This window comes from Euleptes europaea, chromosome 14, assembly GCF_029931775.1.
Source record: "Euleptes europaea isolate rEulEur1 chromosome 14, rEulEur1.hap1, whole genome shotgun sequence".
NCBI classification, from domain to species: domain Eukaryota; kingdom Metazoa; phylum Chordata; class Lepidosauria; order Squamata; family Sphaerodactylidae; genus Euleptes; species Euleptes europaea.
Window position 1 is genome coordinate 6,929,621 of NC_079325.1, and position 21,745 is coordinate 6,951,365.

Below are 21,745 nucleotides of genomic sequence, written 5' to 3' on the forward strand. Positions count from 1 at the left end.
AAAATTACCAGCATGGTAGAGTGGTTAAGAGCTGTGGTTTGGAGTGGTGGTGGTGGACTCCGATCTGGAGAACCAGGTTTGATTCCCCATTCTTCCACAAGAGTAGCGGAGGCTAATCTGGTGAACTGGATTTTTCTCCCCACTCCCACACATGAAGCCAGCTGGGTGACCTTGCGCTCGTCACACTCTCTCAGCCCCACCAACCTCACAGGGTGTCTGTTGTGGGGAGAGGAAAGGAAGGTGACTGTAAGCAAGTTTGAGTCTTCCTTAAGTGATAGAGAAAGTCAGCATATAAAAACCAACTCTTCTTCTTGCCTTTCCCTCATCCTTCCTGAATTCCACTCTGCCCTGTATCTTGACCTGTTTTCTGCTTGCATTGCCCTTGGCTTTCCTAGTCACGTATTTGATGCTGCTGTGTCACTATCTTGTCCCTTGGTTGGCCAAGAGGAATGCTTATCACTTACTAAGCTAGGCTTTCTCTTTCGGGCAGGTGAACATCTTTCAGGCTGTCCTGATCAGCGATGGGACCTCCTCCTTTGCCATGTTCAACTACGAGGAAATCAACTGGACTACAGGGACTGCGAGTGGAGGAGACCCTCTGACTGGTCTTGGTGGTGTGATGGCTCAGGTAAGATCTTGAGCTCATCTCTCCAGGCCATCTGCTTACAGGACCACGTCACTGCCTGTTGGCCATAGCAAAAGCCTTGCCTGTGCATACTCCCATCCATATTTTTCCATAGCAAGGTGGTCACATGAAGTTGCCTTATACTGAGTCAGACCATTGATCCATCAAAGTCAGTATTGACTCCTCAGACCAGCAGCAGCTTTCCAGGGTCTCAGGCTGAGGTCTTTTACCTCACCTACTGCCTAGTCTTTTTAACTGGAGATGCCAGGGATTGAATCTGGGACCTTCTAGCATGCCAAGCAGAGGCTCTTCCACTGAGCCATGGCCCCTTCCCAAACAGACCCTTGGTCCATCAAAGTCAGTATGGTCTACTCTGACTGACAGTGCCTCTCCAGGGTCTTAGAGGATCTTTCTCATCACCTATTGCCAGATCTTTTTAGATGGAGATGCCGGGGACTGAACCTGGGACCTGCTTGCAAAGCAGATGTTCTACCATTGAGCCATGGCCCCTCCCCTATGGTCATGAATTCATCCACTGGTAAGCACCAGGCTGGGCTTTTGGCACAGTCGGGGGGCTGTTCAAGAGGAAGAGAAAGTCCTAGAGGATAGGAAGGCAGCGTCAGGTTGGTGGGGGAAGGCTGACCCTGCTTAGCTTCTGAGATCTGACGAGGTCAGGCTAGCTTGGGGCTATCCAGCTCAGGCTTTTAGCCTGTAATAAAAGGAGAAATTGAAAGGCTGAGCTTTTACCCATAATTCAGTGGTTTCATCTTTATGCCAGTGTGGAGGCCTTTCTCTGCATCTTCTGAGTGAGCCCCTGCCATTTTTGTCTTCTAGGCAGGCTTCAATGGTGGAAACAATACCAACTATTTTAGCATTCCTGGTTCCAGAACCACAGAAATAGTCAACATCGAAGAAACAACCAACGTCAACCTGCCCGGCCGTTGGGTCTTCAGAATTGATGGGAGAGAAATTGACCCAGCGAATGGATGCAGTGCCCGGGGTAAGCCGTGTACAACGTGATTCTCCTTTACTACCTAAATTGATGGTCCATGGTAAATGTATAAAGTTAACCCCGTTTTTAAATCTGTTTAACCAGCTATCATCAAATATCCTGTGGGTGGAAATTACTACTCAGACTAAACATCCTAAGAATTTCAAGGGCGCTTTCACACACACTGAATGATACTCTTTCAATCCACTTTCAATGCACTTTGCAACTGGATTTTACTGTGTGAAACAGCAAAATCTGCTTGCAAACAATCACTAAAGTGCATTGAAATAGGATAAGAGATAAGGTAGGATAAAGGATGATACTTATGTGTTTCTGTTGCTGATTTCATTTACATATTCAAGTATTTTTTTATCATGGAATCATAGAATCATAGAGTTGGAAGGGACCACCAGGGTCATCTAGTTCAACCCACTGCACAATGCAGGAAATTCCAAACTACCTCCCCACACACACACACACAGTGACCCATGCTTCATGCCCAGAAGATGGCCAAGATGCCCTCCCTCTCATGATCTGCCTAAGGTCATCGAATCAGCATTGCAGACAGATGGCCATCTAACCTCTTCTTAAAAACCTCCAGGGAAGGAGAGCTTACCACCTCCTGAGGAAGCCTGTTTCACTTACATCCTTTGGGGGCTGGTTGAACATGAGCAGTGGGTAAAATTAGTTTTATTTGCCTCTATTAACCCAATTCTTCCATCTCCCCTGAGTTCAGCCCAGGTGAAATCCCCATGCATAAGGCAAAGCACGGGACATGGAAGCTTGGGGGTGTGACGTTTCTCTCACAAACAGCACTATAGCCAATTACAAAGCAGTGTGTCAAGGGGCAGGAATTAAAATGTTTCCTGCTTCCTCAGAGTTCTTTCTGAGCAGAAGAAATTATTTTAGAAACGAGGGTTGGGTCCCGAGGAAGCCTGTTCCACTGAGGAACCGCTCTAACTGTTAGAAAATTCTTCCTGGTGTGATTCTTTCATATTTACTCATTTCAAGAATGATTAGATTGATCTTAAATAAAAACCTTAAAAGAGAAACATGAGTGACTTTTTCTAGGATACAAGGGTCTTCACTTGACACCTCAAACAAATAAACTTCTGACTCCTCTTCAGTCAGAAAGCTGTTAACTTATAGGGATCGCTTATTGAACAGAATAGTCTTCTCAATGTAGCCCTGTGATTGAGTGGTTAGTATATTGCTTTTTAAAAAGAATGTTTCCCTAATGGGAAATGGGAGAGCTGTGAAAGACGTGAAATTGCTAGTGTGGATTCCCCCTGCCTCACACTAAAGTGACTCACTTTAACACTATTTGGGGTTTTGGTTGGATCTCAAAAATTTATTCTCCTAGCTCAGGCCTTTCCACCAGTAGGAGGAGCATTCTAGTGGAAGGAAGGTCCTAGAACAGGGGTCGGCAAACTCATTAGTCAAAAGAGCCAAATATCAACAGTACAACGATTGAGATTTCTTTTGAGAGCCAAATTTCTTAAACTTAAACTATATAGGTTGGTACACTGTTTATTAACTTAATAAACTTTAATTAAAGTTTTAAGTCTTAATTAAACTATAGGTACACTGAATAAAACTTGATATCATACTTAATAGTGATCTTATTTATTGATAAAAATTAGATTATAAGTCCCTGCCATTTTCCCCTCCCCGTCCGGAGTCCTCGTCTGGAGGCTGGTCTACCGCCATAAAAGCCTATTGGTAGACCTGGCCTCCAGCTGAGTCCCATTGGGAGGCCAGGTCTACCCATTGGCTTTCTTGGCAGTAGACCTGGCCTCCGGAGGCCCATAGAAGCCAATTGGTAGACCTGGCCTCTGAAGGGGGACTTTTCCCCTCCGCGGAGTCCAGGTCTACCGCCAAGAAAGCCAGTGGATAGACATGGCCTCCCAATAGGACTTAGCCGGAGTCCAGGTCTACCAAAGAAAGCCCACACCGCCCAACAGTTGAGCGGGCGCAAGAGCAGGGGCTCCGAACCAAGTTCGGAGAGCCGCACTCAGCGAGCCAAAGAGCCGCATGCTGCTCTGGAGCCGCAGTTTTGAGACCCCTGTCCTAGAAGAACAGGTCTCATCTGCTTTCTGTGTGTTTTAGTCCATGAATGACATATTATATATTTATGCAATAAATAAATGCAGTAAAAATGACATAAAAGGAACAAATGAACACGGGTAATGAAAATGGTTCGGTGGCAACATGACTTATGGTGGCCTCCATAGGGTTTCAAGGCAAGAAACATTCAGAGGTGGTTTGCCATTGCCTGTCTCTGTGTAGCAACCCTGGACTCTCTGCCCGCATGGTGTAGTGGTTAAGAGCGGTGGTTTGGGGCGGTGGACTCTGATCTGGAGAACTGGGTTTGGTTCCCCACTCCTCCACATGAGCAGCAGTCGCTAATCTGGTGAATGGGATTTGTTTCCCCACTCCTACGCACATGAAGTCAGCTGGGTAGCCTTGGGCTAGTCACAGTTCTATTAAGAGCTCTCTCAGACCCACCTATCTAACAGGGTGTCTGTTGTGGGAGGGGAAGGGAAGGTGGTTGTAAGCTGGTTTGATTCTGCCTTAAGTGGTAGAGAAACTCAGCATATAAAAACCAACTCTTCCTCCACCACCACCTCCTCCTCCTCTTCTTCCTCCTCTTCCTCCTCCTTCTTCTATTAGTCACAGCTGGCCTTGCTTAGCTTTCAAGATCTGATGAGATCAGGCTAGCCTGGGTCAGAGCAAAAGCACCATAAAGTCACAGCTGACATATGGCTACCTAATAGGATTGTCAAGGCAAGAGACTAACAGAGGTGGTTTGCCACTGCCTGTGTGTAGCGATCCTGGAGTTCCTTGGTGACTCCATATCCAAGTCCTAACCAGGGCCGACCCTGCTTAGTTTCCAAGATCTGATGAGATTGGACTAGCCTGGGGTGTCCAGGTCAAGGTGACAACATACGAAACCACGAAGAACTGGAAAAAGGTATACCTCTACATCCCCTACTCTGTGTCTAACGGTGCTGGTTTTCCTGAATGAATTCTGGGAACTGAATTCAGGAGGGGATTCTGGAAGTTGGAGGGGTAATCCATGATAGTTTGTGGCTTCCAATCATCATTCATTAATGTTTTTTTGTTGTTGTAGGCAATATTAATTAGTACAAAGTGTTTTGCAGTCATTAACACCCAAGGTAGTACAGGACAAAAGACAGCTAAGAGCTTTCCACATTAAAAATCGATCATGTTTAATATCCGTAATCTGCCTTCTCCTGTCACTTCTATTCTTATCTCTGGGAGAAGCAATTAACAAATTGCAGGGAGGCTGTTGGGCAAAGCAACAAAGTCTTGTGTTGGTTCGAGGCTAACAACAAACTGCGGCACCATCTTTTGTGAGACAGATTTTTGTGATGTGCAAAAGGGCTTTCCACGTGGGCAGGTACTTGCATGCACAAGCACAAAGAGGGGAAAATGCAATTTACACAATGGAGCCAAAAGGCCAAGAGAATAGAACCAATGATAGTAGGGGTAGCACACTTCAGTGGAGAGCACTGATCCAGCTGGAGAGTGGGGAACTCACTGTCAACTAGTGGTCAGCTGTGAGCCATTAAACTAACCAGAAAGACCATATTGAACATATGAAGCTGCCTTCTATTGAATCAGACCCTTGGTCCATCAAAGTCAGTATTGTCTGCTCAGACCGGCAGCGGCTCTCCAGGATCTCAGGCAGAGGTCTTTCCCATCACCTACTTGCCTAATCCCTTTAACTGGAGGAGATGCTGGGGACTGAACCTGGGACCTTCTGCATGCCAAGCAGATGCTCTACCACTGAGCTACAGCCCTTCCCCGTAGCGACCCTGGACTTCCTTGGTTGCTCCACATCCAAGTCCTAACCAGAGCCAACCCAGCTTAGCTTCCAAGATCTGAGGACACTGGGCCAGCCTGAGGCATCCAGAGCAGAAATGAACAGAGGTGGTTTGCTATTGCGTAACTTGCCATTACGTAACTTTCATGGGACAATTTCTTTCTGTAGTGAGAGAGCCATTCCGGGTTGCAGGGGTGGTGGACTAAGTGGATAATGGGGGAAAACAAGAGATAAGCAGAGGTGGTTGGCCATTGCCTGCCTCTGTGTAGCAATCCTGGACTTCCTTGGTGGTCTCCCATCCAACTTTTAATCAGAGCTGACCCTGCTTAGCTTCAGAGATCTGACGAGTGGCTTACAATCACCTTCCCTTCCTCTCCCCACAACAGGCACCTTGTGAGGTAGGTAGGTAGGTAGGGTCCCTCTTTGCCACCGGCGGGAGGTTTTTAGGGTGGAGCCTGAGGAGGGTGGGGTTTGGGGAGCGGCGGGACTTCAACGCCATAGAATCCAATGACCAAAGCGGCCATTTTCTCCAGGTGATCTGATTTCTATCCACTGGCGATCAGTTGTATTAGCAGGATATCTCTAGCTATTACCTGGAGGTTGGCAACCCTATAGGTGGGGCTGAGAGAGTTCTGAGAGAACTGTGACTAGCCCAAGGTCACCCAGCAGGCTTCATGTGGAAGAGTGGGGAATCTTAACTACTATACCATGCCGGGGGTTAGACAGATTCATTGAAGAGAGGTTCATCAGTGGCTACTAGCCATGGTGAGTAGAAGGAGCCTCTCCATCCAAAGCAGTGCCAGGAGACAACATTGGGGAAAGCCTTGGCCTCTGTGCCTTGTTTGATGGCCATCCAGCATACCTGGTTGTCCCGTTTGTGAAACAGGATGCTAGACTACATGGACCACTGGTCTGATCCCGCTGGGCTCTTCTGATGTTATTTTCCTGTGTACCATGCCCCCACTTTAGACATGAATCCTCCCTACTCTATAGCATTTGTTCAGAACACCTGGTTTTGGGGGGGTTGTCAAACTCCTCCCTAGGTTTCCTTTGCAAGTGAGCATTTCAATTGCCTGTAAAACTTCCTCTCCTGGGCCTGAAATTTGGATCCCATGAGTGATAGGCAAGATCCTCGAGGATTCACTCTCAAGCGGCTGTGTAACAGGAAGTTTTAGTCCAAATTACGTTTCCTACTGAAACCATTGGAAACAAAACCCCAATATAATAAAAACACCAAAATGAACAAAAATAACAATTTTTTTGTGTGCCCGTCTCCAGTTTCATGCCGGATCTTCCCCTTTGAAAAACCTTTCTGCTGCAGATTGGAAGGCCTACAGAAGAATGCCCCAAGAGATCAGATTATTCCCATTATTTGTAGTTAGCTGAGCAAACGTATGGGTGATGCGCTTGTAATTTGCAATTAACAGAGTGATGAAAAGAGAACCTTTGTTCTCTCCGCCGCTACCTCTTTTCTGACTTAAAGAGTTAGACTTCTAAAACACCGGCACTGATAGGGGATTCCATTAACCTTCTCTTTAACAAGCGCAGCACTCAAACTGATAAGAAGCAAGTCTTGCCGGTTTATTCTGGCAGAAATGCCATCCAAGTTGAAAGACACCTCGGCTGATCTCAGTTTTTTTTTCGACTCGTGAATTATGGATCAGAGATGTCTTCAAGCATCCCACCCACCCATTCCCCAATGCCAGTTCCTGTGTGAGGTTTGCGTGAGCATCAGTGAAACCACGCACAGCTATCTCTGTGATCCCGCAAGGACCTAGCTGCATAGAGATTACAGTATTAACACTTTACAACTGTAAAGAAGTCCACGGAGGCTTCCTGTCACTCCTGAGACCTTTTAATGTCAGGAGGGAATATTCAAGTCTCTGCCAGATGGCCGCAAATGTCAGGAACGGAAAACATACGTTGGTGTGGGTCAGTGCTGGGCTGCAGGCAATGGAGTAGTGAGGAAGATCTGCAGGTGGATCGGTAGGGTTGCCATGGTCATCTAGTCCAGCCCCCTGCACAGTGCAGGAAACCCCAGGGACCAGAAGTGCCCCCCCCCAAAAAAAAATCCTCCAGGATCCCTGACCAATCTGGCCTGAAGGAAAATTGCTTCCTGACCCCAAAGTGGTGATCGGCATTACCCTGGGCATGTAATAGGCACCTTGTGAGGACAGACCAAAGGAATACTTCTTCACTCAACAAGTCATTAAATAGTAGAATTCATTGCCAGTGGGGGTAGTGACGGCCACAAGCATATAGATGACTGGAAGAAGAAGAAGAGTTGGTTTTTATACCCCACTTTTCTCAACCTTAAGGAGTCTCAAAGTAGCTTACAATCAATCCCTCCTTTCCTCTCCCCACTACAGGCACCTTGTGAGGTAGGTGGGCAGGGTTGCCAGGTCCCTCTTCGCCACCAGCAGGGTTTTTTTGGAGCGGGGCCTGAGGAGGGCGGGGTTTGGGGAGGGGGGGGGACTTCAATGCCATAGAGTCCAGTTGCCAAAGCGGCCAATTTCTCCAGCGGAACGGATCTCTATCGGCTGGAGATCAGTTGTAATAGCAGGAGCTCTCCAGCTAGTACCTGGTGGTTGGCAACCCTATGGATTGGTTAGTAGGCCAGGGCTGAGATGAGACACCTGCCCAAAGGGGAGATGGGACCAGGACATGGGCAAGCAAGCGTATGGGGAATGCTGGCAGCCAGGGAGGGGAGCAGCCAGGCCAGGAGGGCATGCTGATAGCTAGAATAAATCTTTAGGAGACACCCAAGGTTAAAACGCTTAGGGCTGTTTAGCTTGGAAAGAAGGCTGTTAAGGGGAGGCATGATAGAGGTCTATAAAATTATGCATGGTATGAAGAGAGTGGACTGGGAGAAGCTTTTCTCCCTCTCTCATAATACTAGAACACGGAGTCATCTGTTGAAGCTGGTGGGTGAGAGATTCAAAACAGATAAAAGGAAGTATTTCTTCACACAACGCATAGTTAAATGGTGGAACTCCCTGCCCCAGGATGCGGTGATGGCTGACAACTTGGAAAGCTTTAAGAGGGAGTAGACATGTTCGTGGAGGAGAGGGCTATCCATGGCTACTAGTAAAAATAGATACTAGTCATGATGCAGACCTATTCTCTACAGTATCAGAGGAGCAGGCCTATTATATATTAGGTGCTGACCATTCTTTGTTTTGTTGCCCTGATAATAGGCCGTATCCACCAGGCTTGTTAGGAGGAGGAGTGAAGGAAATGAATCAAATAGACTAATCAGGATTAGTGGTGCACCACCAAATACATGCAGGACCACAGAGCCCTGAACAGATCAATCTAGTCTGGGTGGGGTGTGAGTTTAATCCCTTCTCCCCCCACGCTTTCCTGCAAATTTGCTTTTTTTTTTTTTTTGGCTATTAATATTTATTTATTTAAAATAATAAATACCGAAGGCAAAAAACAGAAAAAATAGATAGAACAGATAGAATAGATAAAACAGATTACTGCTACACATAAAAGTATATAGCAAATTCAAAACATGGACACGTTTAAACAGAATAAAATAGAATGAACACACTTAATTTAATATACAGTAGAGAACAAGACATTGCTTCATAGTGGTTACAAAATTCAACAGTAGCTTAGCTAATAGTCAAATATATCATATAAAAATAGTGAAACCCATAAGTGAGATATGTTAGCCATTATTTCTATGTGATTATTTCTATGATTTCTATAATTATTCATTTCCATATCCCATTAGTTTCTAGATGATCCCGCAAATTTGCTGATCAAGTACTGAACACACAAACACACTGCCCTTATTGCTGTATGCCCTGGAGGAATAGGATCCCTACCTATTTTCCCTTCCACAACTATTAACAGGCTGGAGGGTCAACCCCCCCCCCAATGGTGTGATCCAATGGGGGGGGCACATGCCTGCTTTCTTCCTTTGAGAAATGCCAGAAAGCTCCATCCCCAGATTTCCTAGCATCACATCCTGTTCAGTCCTCAGTCCCTTCAAGATCCATTCCACAGCCCCAAGATGTTCTGCCCCAAGATGTTCTCCTTTCTCCTTTCCATGGTTTCTTCTACGTGCCCAATTGCAGTCTTTCTCTCCTGTCTCTTTGCCAAATCCTATCATCAGGTCTAAGGATCATCGTATGCTCTGGAGCGTGGCTTTTAAGTGCTGATAGTTGGGCAGCGTTCCTTGGGTCACAAAGACAGAGGAGTGACAAAAGTCCAAAACACATCATCTTTGCTACTCTTATTTAGAAAACAAATGACATTCATACACTGAATATCAATTTTTAACTGCTCCGCTTCTGGCCTTCCTTCCTGCACTCCGCAGCTGCCCTCCTGTCATCTTCTTTAAGGAAAGAAAAACATCATATTGCAGTGAGAGATCAGATTGCTCTAGAGAGAGAAAATAATCTTTGCGGGGAAGGGTGGGGGGAGAAGGTGTGATTTCAAAGCGCCTCCTGGCGATGCAGGGTCCTCTAATTCTGCCTGTTCTGTTCACATTTTTACATTAAGTTCCCACCACCCCTGTCTCAATTATTTATGTATTTACTTACTTTATTTATAGCTAGGGTTGCCAGGTCCCCCTTGGCTACCAGCGAGGGATGGAGGGTTGGGTTGGGTTGCCAGCTCCAGTTTGGGAAACTCCTGGAGATTTGGGGATGGGGCCTGGGAGGACAGGTCAAGAACACGGCCAGTTCTCTGGTCAAGTCACCCAGGTGACTGTTCAGGGCAGCACATTAAGAAGGGCACCGATGGACCACAGTCGCCCAGCTTGTTCTCAGCGGTTGGTGTCATGGAAGGTGACGGGCACGGGCTCCCTCTCTTGGCTCTGCAGCTGGTTCCATGCCGAGCCTTTGTGGCAGTGCCTTGGGCTTGATTTTGGCCCAACTAGTGGCATCGTGGACCAGGAGGAGATGGATATATTGAGCTTGAGGTGACCAAATAGCTTGAATTGGCCCCTGTGGTGCTTTCACGCATGCTGAATAATGCACTTCCGGTCCACTTTCAACGCACTTTGCAGTGGGAAATGGCAAAATCTCCTTGCCAATGATCACTTAATGTGCCCAGAGCAGCGATTCACACAGAGGCATAGCGACAGCCTCCTGGGCAGGTGACTGTTTTGCATGGGACTCTTGCATTGTTTGATTAATTATTCCTCTCGGCATGCAGCGACTGTTCTTTGCTTTCCCTTGGGTAGGAATTTCAGAGGCCTTCTTCTTAACCCGTCCAATTTCGACAGGCTAATATTTTATTCAGAAGCAAACAAGCATACGTGACGTTCGGCAGCCTGCGACTGTAATAAAGCGTTGTTGGTCAGATTGCGCTACTTGATGTCTAATTACCGCTAATTCATATTGCAGGAAAACGAGCCATACTAAGCAATTGCAAATTAATGCCCCTTGAGTTGCACACATAACTCATCCATTGTTATTAGAATTCTGTTACGGCCGTGCTGGCATATTTGAGATGTAATTCACGCTGCACGGATGTAGTAATTTGCAGGTACCACAAACCCTCGCTGCAGCTTAACTGTGGTCAACGCACTGTGATTTGGAATGTGTTTGCTCTTCCCCCTGCCCCACGTTGGCAAATGCAGACGTGACTCAAAATAAATTCCAAGAGCTTAATCGTTTGTCTGCAATTCAGTGATTTGGGGAGGGGGTGGGAATGAATTAGAATTCCTGAGCCAAGGTCCTGATCGAAGGTAGGTACTTCTGTACAGGAAAGTAAACACGAGGATTAGTATTGGGTTGAGGGGAAGGGGCAGACCAGAAATGAAACAAAAGACAGACAGCAAGCAACCAGAACTGGTCCCATTCTCACACTAAGATAGGACATAATCATGCCAGGTGATCACATCCGATGCTTGAAACTGGCTTCTAAATGTAAATGTGCCCTAGTGAAAGAATTATCATGGCATCTACATATGATGTGGTCAAGCAGGTGTATAAATATTGTACCTTTGCCAGCGTGGTGTAGTGGTTAAGAGCGGTGGACTCTAATCTGGAGAACCGGGTTTGATTCCCCACTCCTGCTGGATGACCTTGGGCTAGTCACAGCTCTCTTAGAGCTCTCTCAGCCTCACCTACCTCACATGGTATCTGTTGTGGGGAGGGGAAGGGAAGAGGGGAAGGGGAGGGGCCTTGGCTCAGAGATCTGCTTGGCAGGCAGAAGGTCCCAGGTTCAATCCTTGGCATCTCCAGTTGAAGGGACAAGGCAAGTAGGTGATATGAAAGATCTCTACCTGCGACCGTGGAGAGCCGCTGCCAGTCTGAATAGACAATACTGACTTTGATGGACCAAGGAGGCAGCTTCATGTGTTCATGTGTTCATGATTGTAAGCCAGTTTGAGACTCCTTAATAGGGTTGCCAACCTCCAGGTGGGGCTGGAGATCTCCTGCTATTACAACTGCTCTCCAGCCAATAGAGAGATCAGTTTCCCTGGAGAAAATGCCGCTTTGGCAATTGGGCTCTATGGCATTGAAGTCCCTCCCCTCCCCAAACCCCATCCTCCTCAGGCTCTGCCCCCAAAACCTCCCACCAGTGATGAAGAGGGACCTGCAACCCTATCGATGCTAGTGGTTACATGTGTGTGTGCGCGCACATGCGCTTTTTTCCAGGTGCAAAAGGATTTTCCAGGCTAAGAACCAACAGTGATGAGGGATGGTGTGTTCTGATTTGTGTGAGACGTTCTGAGCTCTGAAAAATTTAACACCATGTGGCTTTGTTTTTAGGCCAGTTTCTCCGTCAAGGGGAGATATTTTGGGAAAACACCAACTGCTCCACCAAATGCCGTTGCCTGGATTTCAACAACGAGATCTTCTGCCAGGAGTTGCCTTGTGGACCGTATGAGCTCTGTGAGATGAAGGAGAAGTTCCACCAGTGTGTGCCAGTGGAGAGCAGCACGTGTGTGGTCTTTGGAGACCCCCACTACCATACTTTCGATGGGTTCCTCTTTCACTTTCAAGGTTCTTGCTCCTACCTTCTTGCCAGGCAGTGCTGGCCAGGATCCAACCTGCCCTTCTTTAGCGTGGAAGCCAAGAATGATAATCGAGGCGGTTCTGCTGTCTCCTGGCTGAAGGATGTGGCTGTTGAGGTTTATTCACACAAGATAATCATCCCCAAAGGCAGCTTTGGGAAAATAATGGTGAGATTTAACTTCTTCATTATGAGGATAAACCTGGTTTATTTTAGAGCTTGGTTTATGTTGCAGAAGGAGGCATTGCTGCTATAGAAATAGGGTTTAGGGTTGCCAGAAGGGTTTCCAGGTCCCTCTTCGCCACCGGCAGGTTTTGGGGGCTGAGCCTGAGGAGGGCGGGGTTCAGGGAGGGGAGGGACTTCAATGCCATAGAGTCCAATTGCCAAAGCGGCCATTTTTCCCAGGGGAACTGATCTCTATCACCTGGAGTTCAGTTGTAATAGCAGATCTCCAGCTAGTACCTGGAGGTTGGCAACCCTACTCCCAACATATTTCAGCAGTCTTTCTTCATTTAGGGAGCCTTAATTTATTTAACAGAGCCCCGTGGTGCAGAGTGGTAAGCTGCAGTACTGCAGTCCAAGCTCTGCCCACAACCTGAGTTACCAATCCCAACGGAAGTTGGTTTCAGGTAGCAGGCTCAAGGTTGACTCAGCCTTCCATCCTTCCGAGGTCAGTAAAATGAGTACCCAGCTTGCTGGGGGTAAAGGGAAGATGACTGGGGAAGGCACTGGCAAACCACCCCGTAAACAAAGTCTGCCTAGTAAATGTCGGGATGTGACGTCACCCCATGCACAGGGGACCTTTACTTTTAATTTATTTAACAGCGAGGCTGAGCAAAAGTAGAATTGGCTGCTTTTTCCTAAGCAGCAAAAATCTGGACGCCTTGTGGCAGTTTGGGGAAGGATACTGTAGTAGTCCCATAAAGAATGTAGAGAACATAGGCCCATAAAGAATGAGGCCCATAAAGAATGTAGAGAATGTAAGCCCATAAAGAATGAGGGCTGTGCTTCCTGGCCAGCTTCGTTGACTCTCAGAGATAGCATTATGTACTTACATGTGAGTGGTTGAATGGTGCTGTGGTATCGTCTTATTTACTATGATCGTTCCATCGGCTGAGATCGTACCTGAAAAAAAGAACTTCAAAGCATAAAAACTGCCGAAGCAGCTGCAGTTTGGGAAAACAGAGTCAATGAACAGGCTTGAAAAAGACAAACATTCTAATAATTAAGCCCCTTAATATTTAGCCCTGCCAAAAATTTTATGTTGGGCCTAAAAATAGAAATGAGGAAACATTTAGCAATGTTTTATAGAAGACTTAAGACCTTGAAGTGCACAGCACTAATCTGATGTAGCATTACTAACGCAACAAAAACTGTTGCTTCCCCAACCCCGTATTTAATTGTATTTTAAGTTGGAAAATGTGTCATTGGCTCCACCGATGGTTCTTCTGAGGCTGCTCTCAATAATCCTGGTGATATCCTGGGTAGTTTATTATTCTATATTAAAATATCCATCCATGTAATCTTTACCTTGCCAGGGAGTCTGAGCTAAGCCTTATCATCTGAACTGTACAAAGCTGTAAGTTCGTTGAAAATGATGGCCAGGTAGCACTCCTTCTATTCCAGGAGAAAATTTCCTGATTTCTAACAGCCATACCCCCCAAAGCTTGGGGTATGTTGGAAGAAATGGAGATGTGGGAAGAAATGGAGATGTTGGAAGAAATGGAGATTCCACCCTTCTGTGGTGTGTCTCCTTGGAGTTTGCATGCAATATGCAAATGTGTATACATTTACATGTGTTGCGTGTATGTGTGTACACACATGTGAGGCACTCATCTAACTAGAGTGCTTAATGATGCGGCTGAATGTTTCCCGTTTACTGTCTGGAGAACGCTGCCTCCTTCCAACCCCAGCTACAGAAATGGCTATCTCTTACTTCAAATATTCAGCTGAAGCTTTCCAATCATAGTCCAGATCATTAGGATTTGCTCATCTCCTGGTTTGCATACAAGTCAAGAATAAGAGTTGGTTTATATATGCCAACTTTCTCTACCACTTAAGGAAGAATCAAACTGGCTTACAATCACCTTCCTTTCCCCTCTCCACCACAGACACCCTGTGAGGTAGGTGGGGCTGAGAGAGTTCAGAGAGAACTGTGACTAGCCCAAGATCACCCAGCAGGCTTCATGAGTAGGAGTGGGGAAACCAACCCAGTTCACCAGATTAGAGTGTGCCGCTCATGTGGAGGAGCGGGGAATCAAACCCGGTACTCCAGATCGGAGTCCACCGCTCCAAGCCACCTCTCTGTCTCCCTCACCGTTGTCTGGTAGGATAAACTCTAGGAAGGGGTTGAGCTATGTAAGCTGTCCTGAGGAAGGGCATGAATAAAAGTAAAATGCATAGGTTTTGGTTCTTTCCATGTTGCTTGGTTTCGCCCACCCCCCCATCCTCTTAACAAGTGGCGTTTTGTTCCTCTCCTGCAGGTGGATGACTTGGTCATGTCTTTACCTGTTTTCTTGGAACTGGGGGCGATAAAAATCTATCAGAGTGGTTTGTCAACAGCAGTAGAAACCGACTTTGGCCTTTTGGTGACCTATGATGGAGAGCATTATGCTGCTGTTTCCGTTCCGGGTTCGTACATCAACGGTACATGCGGGCTCTGTGGGAACTATAACAAGAATCCAGAGGATGATGTGTTGCGCTCGGATGGGAAGTTGGCCACCTCTGTGCTGGATCTGGGAGATAGTTGGCGCGTCTACCATCCCGAATGGAAGTGTTCCTCTGGCTGCTTAGACAACTGCAGCCTTTGCGATGCCGCAATGGAATCTCTCTATTTTGGCGCTGACCACTGTGGCTTCATCAATAAGACCGGCGGCCCCCTGTGGGAATGCAGCGCCATCGTCGACCCCACTGCATTTGTCCACAGCTGCGTTTATGACTTGTGCGGCATCCGAGACAATGGCACAGGAGGACTCTGCCAAGCCATTCAAGCCTATGCCTTGGTCTGCCAAGCCCTCGGGATCCACATCGGAGACTGGAGAGCACAAGCAGGATGTGGTAAGCGTCGCTCCTTGTGGTAGAAATGCAGAAGGATACAATCCTTGCCAAAATTCACTGCGGGCTCAACTGCCAAGCCCGTCACACCATCTCAGGGTTTCCATTTCATGGCTATGTTACTACCTCAGTCCCTGAATGGGTAACTGGCATGGGTCTTAGGACCTTTCAAGCTGTCTGTCAAGATCTCCTGGCATGGGGGAAGGGAGTTAAATGGTGGAACTCCCCACCCCAGGATGTGGTGATGGCCGCCAACTTAGAAGGCTTTAAGAGGGGAGTGGACATGTTCATGGAGGAGAGGAGTATTCATGGCTAGTAGTAAAAATGGATACTAGTCATGATGCATACTTATTCTCTCCAGGATCAGAGGAGCATGCCTATTATATTAGGTGCTGTGGAACACAGGCAGGACAATGCTGCTGCAGTCGTCTTGTTTGTGGGCTTCCTAAGGGCACCTGTTTGGACACTGTGTGAACAGACCGCTGGACTTGATGGACTTTGGTCTGATCCAGCATGGCTTTTCTTATATTCTTATGTTTTAAGGGAGGGATTTGCCAGTATGACGGGGTAGGCTGGGACAGGGGGAAGATACTTGGACTGCCAGAGTGAAGAGCGTGTTGGTGGCTTGAAGGAATGGGGTTGAGGTGGCAGCTTTGGGAACTTGTAGCAAAAATATCTCTTGTTGGAGAAAGGCTATGCCAGGTTGCCAGGCAGAGGTGCCCAGACTTCAGAAACACCACCTGGATCCTAGAATCTTCCTAAAAGTATTCTGTAATCCCTTAGGTTTACATCGGTGTGATAGGATGGTTGCATAGCCAGATGTTCAAACATATGTCCATGTAAGCACTTTAAAATAGGGGGAAAGCGGGATAAGATGTACATCCCTTTCTTTGCATTGCTCTCCTGTTCACAAGCTGTTTCTTCTTCCTTTTTGTGTTTCCTTTAAGGAGTGAAATTGACTAGGCCGGAGGCTGCTTGCTACCTGGTCCAGTCAATTTGACTGCTTCATTGGTCTTGTATGGGTGTTAGGAAAGCAGCTGCAATTAATTAAGTGGGTGGGCTTTCTCCCCAATGGGAAGGCTCCCCCTCCTCTTTCTGTTAATTGTACAAATGTATCACTCACACAAGATCACTAGTAAAGAGAGAGCTGTTCCTTTTCCTCCACACCCAAATCTTGAAGACGGACTGCATAAAATTGGGTAGGGGGACTAAAATCTAGGGCCCCCACTTTGCCAAAGGAAAGCCGGTGCTCTCATTCACATGGAACAAAGCAAACCATGCTGCTCCCCCTACTGTATCTTTGCTTGGAATCCCTGCTTTCAATGCCTTGAGTTTCATTTAAAAACTGGTATATAAATAACAATTTCTGGGAAAGGATGTTGATGTCTTGCTGGAGCAGGTGAAGACCTGGGCAGCTCAGCGTCCCTCAGTAAGCATTGTTGGTTAGGGTTGCCACGTCCCTCTTCGCCTCCGGTGGGAGGTTTCTGGGGTGGAGCCTGAGGAGGGTGGGGTTTGGGGAAGGGAGGGTCTTCAATGCCATAGAGTCTAGCTGCCAAAGTGGCCAGTTTCTCTCTCAAGGGAGAGTCGGTGTGATTTACAGCTGACATTTCGGGCTGCTAGGGGAAGATTGTGAGCCAATTCAGTGTCGCATACTGAGACTTGATGGTGGGGATTAAGTCTTTTTTTTAAAAAAAAGTGGATTCCCTTTCTGAGATAGGTGGTTTCAAGGGCCTTTAACCCACCCACCCCCCACAAACACTCTCACACAAACACACACACTCTTGGACCATTAGGAAAATAAAATAAAATTAAAAGCTTGATGAGATTGGATAGAAGAGCCAGAAGGGCCCAGATTCAAAAGGCATTGTTACCATGAAAGCTGATTCATCCCATAGCCGGTTTAGAATCCGACAAGGACAAAAGGACACTTGAAGTAACTAAGGGGACAGCAGGCAAAGGACAAGCAGAAGCGAAACCCTTTTCTAGCTTGTTGCTCCCTCCCCAGGTGGAATTCAATGCGAGGTGGAATTTAAGCGCCCCATTCAAGGGAGAGGAGAGCCGGCGTGATTTACGGCTGACATTTTGGGCTGAGATAAATCAAGCGCATCCAAGTCGCTTTCTTCCCCTCCGGCGTTGCTCTTTGCCTGCGTCACCCACTGGCTTCACGCTCGCCTAGTCCCCCAGGCTAAATTGAGGGCTCCTTTGCTGGCATCTGCCTTCAGCACTGGAGCAAGAGGCTACCGTGCTTTGCTACTTAGGTAGCCGTCTTGGGTAACTATCTGTCGAGGTAACCTGACGAATTTTGGAGCCCTGCAGAATCTATTCAGTGCAATCCAATTGCAATCCATTTTTTTAAAAAAAGCATATCTGCCCTGAGAAGGCTACAGTCTAAGGCAGGTATCCCCAGGGTGGTGTGCGTGGGTGACATGGTACCTCCCGAAACCCTTCCTAGCACCCGTCAAGTGTTTTTAGAAAGTGGGTGGGGCCAGGTGGGGCTGTTGCCCAGGAAGGCTTCTTACTGGCCGTTGCAGATTTGATTGGCTGCGCAAAGAGGCCATTTCCCCCAGGTGAACTGATCTCTGTCGTCTAAGATCGGTTGTAATCCCAGATCCCCTGCCACCACCTGGAGGTTGGCAACCCTAGGACAGCAGGTAGTCCTGGCCAAAAGAGGCATGGGTGATAGCTGGGCGGCTTCTTATTCATTTCAACTGCATCCCACCTCGCTGAAATATGGTTTATGTTGGGATGGACTGGGCAACGTTGCTTAATTCTAGAACAGACCTTGGAGTCTTGGGAGGGCAACAGAGAGTCAGTGAAGGGCTCGGTAGTGTACGGTTGCCAGGTCCCAAGCTAGTGTGGTGTAGTGGTTGGAGCAGAGGTCCCAAACCTGATGCCTGTGGGTGCCATGGCGGCTGCCGACACCTTCTTGGTACCCATCCGGTGCTTTCAGAAAGTGATTGGGGCTTTTGCTCAGCAGGGCTTCTGATTGGCCACTGAAGATCTGATCGGCTATGCAGATTGAAATAACATTGGTTCGGTGGCACAGGGTTTGTTTTTTCTCACCCCTCTTTCCCAGTGTATTTTTAATTACCCCTCCCCTGCACTTGGGATTCTTCGCTGTATATGGCTCTGCCTCCTGCAACAGCCGTTTTGTGGCTGACTCCGACTCTTGGGGTGGTTATTTTGTGGGTTGTGCCCACCATCCTGAGACAGAATTCCCAAGGTGCCCACGGGCTCAAACGGTTGGGGGCCCCTGGGCTACAGCATAGGATCTCGGAGGCTGAAATTCCCCACGGTCCCAAATCCTAGTCTGACAATCTAACCACCTACAGCATGCTGGGGATCTAGATATCAAAGGGGAAAGCCTGAGCATCGTAATTTATAATGAAGGCCTGCTTGCTTCTTCTAGCCAGTGTGGTGTAGTGGTTAGGAACGGCAGACTCTAATCTGGAGAACTGGGTTCGATTACCCACTCCTCCAAATGCAGCCTGCTGGGTGACCTTGGGCTAGTCACAGTTCTCTCAGTACCACCTACCATACAAGGTGTCTGTTGTGGGGAGAGGAAGGGAAGGAGATGGTAAGCCAGTTTGATTCTTCTTAAAAGGTAGAAAAAGTTGGCAAAAAAACCCCAACTCTTCTTTTTCCTCCTCTTCTTTTCTTCTTCTTCCTCCTCTTTTCTTCTTCTTCTTCCTCTTCTTCCTCATCTTTTTCCTCTTCTTCCTCTTCTTCTTCTAGCTACCACCGTGCAATGTCCAGAGTTCAGCCACTACGCGGTATGCACCAGTAGTTGTCCAGCCACCTGCTCCGACCTCACGGCCCCCCTGACCTGCGCCACCCCTTGCACTGAGGGCTGCGAGTGTAACGAGGGCTACGTTCTCAGCACGGACATTTGCGTCCCCGTCCACCAGTGCGGCTGCGACGTGGACGGCAGATATTACTCCATCGGGGAGTCGTTTTGGGCCACCATGGACTGCACGATCCAGTGTTGGTGCGAGGACGGAGGTGAGATCAGCTGCTTCAACTCCACCTGCCAGGAAGGGGAAGTCTGTGCCGTGGAGAATGGCTACCAAGGCTGCTACCCCAAGCGGGAAACCTTGTGTCTGGTGTCTCAGGATCAAGTGCTGCAGACGTTTGATGGCGCCACGTTCGTTTATCCCCCGGACAACTCCTATACGCTGGTCAAGACCTGCCCAGAGAGACCCAACTTCTTGGAGATTGACGTCAGCAAAAAGAAACCTGAGTTGAACGGCGAAGGGCTGCGGGCCTTAAGGATCCAGGTGGCCAGCCAGGAGGTCAAGATAGGGGGCATAGACAACTCTGAAATCAAGGTAAGCATGTGTGCAGAAATAGTTTGAAGGGTTTCTTTGCATTACTGTCAGTGATTAAAAATAAGAAGACTAGAACCAATGGGGTGAAATTAAATCAAAAGAGTTTCCGTCTAGACATTAGGGAGAATTTCCTAACAGTTAGAGCGGTTCCTCAGTGGAACAGACTTCTTTGGGAGGTTGTGAGCTCTCCTTCCCTGGAGGTTTTTAAGCAGAGGCTAGATGGCCATCTGTCAGCAATGCTAATTCTATGACCTTAGGCAGATCATGAGAGGGAGGGCATCTTGGCCATCTTCTGGGAATGGAGTAGGGGTCACTGGGTGTGTGTGGGAGAGGTAGTTGTGAAATTCCTGCATTGTGCAGGGGGTTGGACTAGATGACCCTGGTGGTCCCTTCCAACCCTATGATTCTATGACTAGTATGCTTTATTGGCTCAGGTCTGTTGCAGCTGAAGTTATACACAAGTCTTTTTCTGACCCTGGAGAGGCACGCTGCCAGTCAGGGCTCTTCTGTTGGTGGAAAGTGCTGTCAAGTCACAGCCAACTTATGGCAACCCAGTAGGGTTTTCAAGGCAAGAAATTAACAAGGGAGAGGGAAGAATCGGATTAACAGAGGAACGGGAAGGTCCAGGATTTTGTGAGGGGCTGTTAGTGAGGTCATCTCTAATGGAGGGAAAACTCATGCATAACTCCACGGAACAACTGAGACAGACCGGGGGTGGGCGTGAAAGTGAGTGAAAGTACCAATGCATAAATGACCAGAGTTCAGTGCAAGCTTCCACAGGCAAACGTCCCAATGAATTATGCCCGCACTTATACAAAGCTAATGGTCTGAGGTCTCTCTGTTGCTCTGCTAGGAGGTCAAGACGAGAGAGATGTTGCTAGAAACAAATGCAGTGTGCCATGCAGGCAGCAAATTTGATTGTTAGTTACACTACAGTCACCCGCCGAGCCGGTGGTTAAAACCCCAGTCTAAACTAGCAAAATGAAAGACGTATTCTTGCGGAACGCTTCTTCTCCAGTTGCTGATAATAAGAGAGGGCCGGTTCTTTTCATAATGAATTTGGCTAAGACCGAGCACCGTCGGAGGAAGGAAAGGCTGGGTTTATTGTTCGCTACATCTGCTGCTGAAATTCTCACCCAGATGCACTGTTGTCGGGCGCTCTTAATGCCCGCGGGAGGAAGACGCAGGAAGAGTTTAGGTGAGTGATACATGGCCGCTGCTTGATCCCACCTTGGCCAGCAGTTAAAACAATCACATGTCTCTTAGATGGAGGGATCTTTGTTGTTGAAGTTTCTTGTTTTAATATGCATGCTTTGAGAGAGAGAGGAAAACATCTCCCATGGTGGTGTTTACGTGAAGGGTGCTTTGATCTTCCACTCAGCTCATATTCTACTGTTTGCTGACTCAGAATTGCTGACAGAGGATGATGTGTTCTAGCACAGAGGTGAATGTGCCAATGTTGCCCGAAGGCCTTGGAGGTGTAATGGCTTTTACAGGCCACCAGAGGCAGCGTTCACCAGTGGCTTGTGGACGTAGAATCATAAAGTTGGAAGAGACCACCAGGGTCATCTAGTCCAATCCTCTGCACAATGCAGGAAATTCACAACTACCTCCCCACCCCACCCAGTGACCCCTACTCCATGCCCAGAAGATGGCCAAGGTGCCCTCCCCTCTCATCATCTGCTTAAGGTCATAGAATCAGCATTGCTGACAGATGGCCATCTAGCCTCTGCTTAAAAACCTCCAGGGAATGAGAGTTTACCACCTCCTAAGGAAGCCTGTTCCACTGAGGAACCGCTCTAACTGTTAGAAAGTTCTTTCTGATGTCTAGACGGAAGCTCTTTCGATTTAATTTCAACCCGTTGGTTCTGGTCCAACCTTCTGGGGCAACAGAAAACAACTCGGCACCCTCCTCT

The 21,745-nt window shown here is 47.6% G+C and overlaps 1 protein-coding gene across 1 annotated transcript in view; it reads left to right on the forward strand.

Annotated features, from left to right (window-relative positions):
- Positions 1-21,745, forward strand: part of TECTA (tectorin alpha) — a 75,265-nt gene that overhangs the window by 19,802 nt on the left and 33,718 nt on the right. The window contains 5 exon segments of the mRNA XM_056861025.1: positions 491-628; positions 1,460-1,625; positions 12,204-12,616; positions 14,931-15,504; positions 19,237-19,829. Of these exon segments, the coding sequence (XP_056717003.1) occupies positions 491-628; positions 1,460-1,625; positions 12,204-12,616; positions 14,931-15,504; positions 19,237-19,829 (1,884 nt within the window).